Raw genomic sequence first — 5,601 nt, 5'->3', positions numbered from 1 at the left:
TTAATTTTATACTACTTAAAATAAAAATTTTAACTAAGAATTATTTTACTTATAATCGATAAATGTGCATAATGTAGGTAAATACTTAATTTTTATTGTAACTAATATACTTAGCATAATCAAATGGAAAAGTTGAATATTTCCATANTAATATACTTAGCATAATCAAATGGAAAAGTGGAATATTTCCATGTTTCAATTTTATATTTAGTGTAATAAAATTTTAAATACATACATTAATAAAATAAATACATTTATGTTCAAAACAAAATTAAAACTTAATTACTAAACATTTTTTTGTTTTTTTTTGTCAACAGGTATTGAAAAATAATGAAAACGAGAGACCGAAGAAGTGCGATCTGTCAGCTGAACACCATGTGATTATGTTATTAGGGACGAAAATTCTGTTGGCCGTTGCTGCAACATCATTTATAGTTGTAGTGACGGCCTGTCCGTTAAGCTGCTCGTGTAAATGGAAAGGTGGCAAACAGACAGTAGAATGCGTAAACAAAAGCTTGCCTACAATTCCGGAAGGAATTGATGGAGGGACACAGGTACTGGATATGTCAGGTAACCCGATAAATTCATTACCTCGAGGTCGTTTCATGACGGCAGGCTTGACCAACTTACAAAAAATATTCATGGCACGGTGTCTAATCACGTACGTGGACGAAAGTGCATTCAGAGGCTTATCTAATTTGGTCGAACTCGATTTGTCCGACAATGCAATAGCTGATATACCTAGCAAATCATTTGACGACTACCCTTCGCTAATGAAGTTTGCATTTGGCGGCAACACCGTTACATCCATTAAAACGGCCGCGTTCAAAAGGTTATCATATCTAACGGTATTGGACCTAAGTGGCTGTCGACTCGAAACTATCGAACCAGGAGCTTTTGATGGTCTCTCCAAACTCGAATGGTTGCGACTCGACAACAACCGCATAGTCCGAATGGAAAGTTTTAATGGAGGTCCAGTGTTGCCGCTGTCATTACATGGGATAGAGATACATCATAATCCCTGGATGTGTGATTGTAACTTACTTGATATTCATGGCTGGCTCAACAATAACAGCATACCTCAAACTGTCGAATCTACATGTCACTCCCCCGAAAGACTACGGGGCTTAGTCATAAAGAAATTATCTCGAGACGAGTTAGCTTGTGCTCCAACCGCAAAGTCTTGGTCGCCCGCATTTCAAGAAACGGAAGTTGGAAAAAACTTAACACTATCATGCCGATTAAATCCGCCCGAGGTCACTGCTACTATCTCCTGGCTACTAGAAGGACGTCCAATAAATAACAATACTGCATTAGCTGTGACAACAGATACCACAGCAGATTTATTAGTACCGGACATAACCGTGAGACATAATGGTACCTTTACATGTATAGCTGAAAATCGAGCGGGGCAAGCATCTTGTAACTTCACGGTGCGTGTGATTCAAGGGCCATCCGAAAAGGTCGCAGGCTCTTATTCGCCAGCGGCTCCAGTTCCTTTAATGATGGTAGCCGTGTTAGCCGGTGGTGTATTTTGTTTTGTCATCGTAGCAGTAGTATGTATAATTAGCTGTCGGTTTATGTGTTCGAGCCGAAAAACCACTAGAAGTGGTAAATCCAATTCATCTGCTGGAGCTAGTGGTTCTCAAGAAACGAAATCGACCTCGGACATAAGACAATCCGATTCCATCAATTTAACCGTTTCTTCGGTAGCTGATGGCAAATTGTCATCTACCGAAGACATAAGTGTATATGAATATGAAGCAAACAATTTACCAGCTCCTACTTACGAGGTACAAGAAGTTCTTCACGTAGCCGGTTACGACGTTTATCAACCATCGGCCTCTCCGAACTGTAATACTTTAGAAGCCAATCCAGATCTTATAAGCGACGCGTCCACGGTAGTGAAAGACAATGGCAATCACCATCGCGAAACAACTGGAGAAGTCTATAAACTAGCGTTAACTCAACCGTCTACGGTTTGCCACACAGATTATTGGTCACCGAATAATGTGTACCCCATGATGACCACAGTCAGCGAAGGGTACGACTTTCAGCAGCTTTCACCGAGTAAGCTAATGACTAGTGGGCCGTATCCACCAGACTACGGCTTACCGAAGATACCTATAGCTGTCGGTGCTATGGCGTATCCACCGGACTACGGTCTACCGAAAATTTCACCTTATCCACCACCACCCGCATTATACCGAACATTACCATACCGGCGGAACGCGGCTAAGCCACAGGGCCGGTCATGCCAAGAAGCCGAATTCGTACTTGTGCAACATAGGAATCATCATCATCACAATTACTTGAGGTGCAAACCACCAAACGTGAGGTACAATCAACAGGGATACCCTTACGTTACCGCTGGACCGAACGGCTACTTCTCTGAGGCCACTTCGGCCGCGTACTACGAACAGCCACCATCATTGTCCAATGCTTCTGCTCAAACTCTTGAAGAAGAAATGCAATCTGTTCAACATATGAAACAACAACCTTCGTCTTTACCCGCCGCGGCACCTCTCAACAGTAGACCACCTGAACAACATAAAGCTGTTACGTTCGTTCAAAAACAATCGGCCAATTCCGAAAGTCCTGACGAAGGTTATGTGGGCGAAGGTCCCGACTCCTAATCAAATAAATTTTTAACGATTTTAGTTACCAATAAATTTGTACGATACAAATTATTGTAATTTTATAAAATGTACACTAATGTTATAATAGTAATAAGCTGTATAAAGTAGAAAACTAAGCATAAAGAAATCATTACGGCGGTGCTGTAATTATATAAAAACAGTATTGTAAATGTCAATCAATAAGTTATAAAATATCAGCTGACATCATTTAAATGGAAATTTTTAATTAATTATATCAGATGGCAGTTGACATGGATGGTTATCACCAGAGAAAAAATGTATTTCAAACAACCGAATATTTTCAGTATTAAAAAAGCCGTCAGTGTGAATAAAAAAGAGTTAATTTTTAAATCAAGAAATCAAAAATCTTTTGTTTATTTTATTACGTTATTAAAATAATAATTGAATAGTAAAAGTATAACAGTTATACCAAGAAAAACTCGGGAAAAGAATTTTTGCTAATACTTTTGTAACATATGACATCCATTAATATTTTAAGGTCGTTTCTTATATTTATTGTTATTATTATTACTATTATTATTTATTTTTTTTTTTTTGAGATAGAAATTTTAGAAATATATGTTGTTTCAAGATATTTTTTGATAGAAAATATTATGAAAAGAACGTCCTACAGTTCAATGCATTTAATTCATAAAAAAAAAAAATGTTTATTAAGTTTATAAGTCGTAATAGAAACTCAATGAATAAAAATCATTTTACTCAATAAAAGTTAACTTAAAAGTATTATCATTATAAGAAAACCCATGTGCGTCAATTTTCTCTTATATTAGTAATGATTTTGTTTTCGTGTACAATTTAGAACGTTTAAATTACAATAAAACAGTCCCATTGTATATAAATGAATACAGTGTAATAACATGATAAAATCTATAAAACAAATATATTGTTCCGTATATTCATAAAACTTTGTTAGTACACATCATAGTCCATCAAAGAGATTTTCGAAGTAGGTAAATATTTTTTTATGGTTCTTCCTGTTCCGGTTAACCTTTTTAAATATTATCGACCCTTTAACAGGACTTGAGATATTCGTAGTTGAGTTTTTGTTTGTAGAAAAAAAACATTCGCTCTACAGTTACCGTACTTCCGCATTAAAACCCAAAAGTTTTAATAAAATGAAAACATGTATACATACATATATGATGCATGATTTATATCTATACACCCATTTTAGTTTCCTAAGTTAGGTAATCTACCATGGATAATATTAGCTACATAAATTAATATTGTGTCTGTTGCATTCAGCAGATGTTTTTGAGAATAAAATAAAAATAAAAAAGAATCGAAATTTATGATGTCTGGTGCAATTTTTATATCACCAAATCCATTGCAATAATTCATTCAAGATATTCAAATTTTTTTTTTATTTTAAGCTGTAACACAAAACGTAAGATGGCCATGTGTTGTTACTGTTTACATTTGATATTCATTCGATACTGCCATTGTTTTTGTCTCTCTCCTTCTTTGGTTACCAGGGACGGCCATTAACTTTAATATTAATAGTATCAGCCGGGAAAAATAAATGTTTGCCTAGTGATCAGAAAAATGAGTATGAAACATTGCAGGCCTATCAATTTACTTTTTTGGAAACTATTAGTGAAGACCGGTTAAAGATTTATTTTTTTTACAGACCGTTTAACGTCAGACGTATCAATTTTATTGGTGTAACAATAAAATACCTTATTCACAGAACTCTTTCGGACCTGTATGTAATAAAAAGTGCAAAGTACATTCCATTGCAAACGACTGAACCTTCTTATCACGAATTCCAAGAAATGGGAATTTAATTTTGACCGGTCTTAAGAGACCTGTGCTGATTGTAAATAACCTAACTATTTGACATTTTTCTATGCGCACGTATATCATTTAAAACCTAAACAATGAAATTTTAAATTCCGAGCGAACGCAATACAAATTTTTTAAAGTTAACACAATTCCCAAGGGTAAATAGTATCATTTTACACTCCAAATTAAACAATTAAAACTATTATATGATAATAGTTTGATATTATTATAACATTTAATTTACACGTAAAAACCATTAGCATAATAACTCATATTGTAAAAAAATCCTTGATATCGCATTTAATAGTAAGATATATAAAGCTCATAATATTTTTTTCAATATTATTATGTATTGTTATGTATAACATTATTTTAAAAACACTATGTTACATCATTAATCATTGTATAGGTTTAACATTAATATTATTACATAGACGAGTTGATGGACCGTATTGTGATTAATACTGTATAGATGTTCACTAGTACCTTTTATATAGTGTATAGAGTTTTATACCAAAAAAACATTGCTAATTATAACAATTTTAAATATATATATAAATATATATATATACGTTATGGTAAATCAATAAAATCTAATAGACATTTACAAATAATTTTGTACATTTTTTCCTGTCCAAGTAATTTAACTAAAAAATCCCGTACATGTGTAAATTTATTTTTGATGTTTTACACGAAGCATATTGCAAATTGACCATCGTGATAATTATAAGTAATTTTAGCTTCGATACGAAGCTGAGAAGGTATTAATATTACCATGAAGTATGTATTTTTTTGTGTGTGTGTCTATCACTACTTTTTCTCAGCACTCAGTGGACCGAATTTTCTCAACGATACGTCAAAAGATCACAAATCGTTTCTAGTTGAAGACATTATCCTCGAAAAATAAAAATTTTTCCCATATTCTTCGTTAATGACGAAAATACCCCCAAAAATGTTGATTCTTAAAATCAGTAAATTTCGATATCTTCTAAAAATTACCATAATTTATTGAAAAATGAACGAATCACAATAATTTTTTTGTATATTAAAACCTTAGATATTTTTCTTTCATTTGATATAATTTTTTTGAAAATATGACCCTTTACCTACCCACATGGTGGAAGATTCAAAATAGCAATTTCTGCACAATAATTTT

At 33.4% G+C, this 5,601-nt stretch overlaps 1 protein-coding gene across 1 annotated transcript; it reads left to right on the top strand.

The window, feature by feature from the left end:
- Positions 1-321: 321 nt before the first annotated feature.
- On the top strand, positions 322-5,041 carry LOC126909014 (leucine-rich repeat-containing protein 24-like). Its single transcript, XM_050691373.1, has one exon. The coding sequence runs from the start codon at positions 384-386 to the stop codon at positions 2,634-2,636; it is 2,253 nt and encodes a 750-aa protein (XP_050547330.1). The 5' UTR covers positions 322-383; the 3' UTR covers positions 2,637-5,041.
- Positions 5,042-5,601: the final 560 nt, after the last annotated feature.

The sequence above is a fragment of the Daktulosphaira vitifoliae genome, unplaced genomic scaffold (genome assembly GCF_025091365.1).
Source record: "Daktulosphaira vitifoliae isolate Bord-2020 unplaced genomic scaffold, ASM2509136v1 Scaffold_75, whole genome shotgun sequence".
NCBI classification, from domain to species: Eukaryota; Metazoa; Arthropoda; class Insecta; order Hemiptera; family Phylloxeridae; genus Daktulosphaira; species Daktulosphaira vitifoliae.
The sequence above is the reverse complement of the archived record's forward strand: the minus strand, read 5'-3'. Positions and strand labels throughout refer to the sequence as shown.

Bases quoted from the DNA above. Each gene is read 5' to 3' on its own strand.
- LOC126909014 (XM_050691373.1), top strand. From the start codon at position 384: ATGTTATTAGGGACGAAAATTCTGTTGGCCGTTGCTGCAACATCATTT.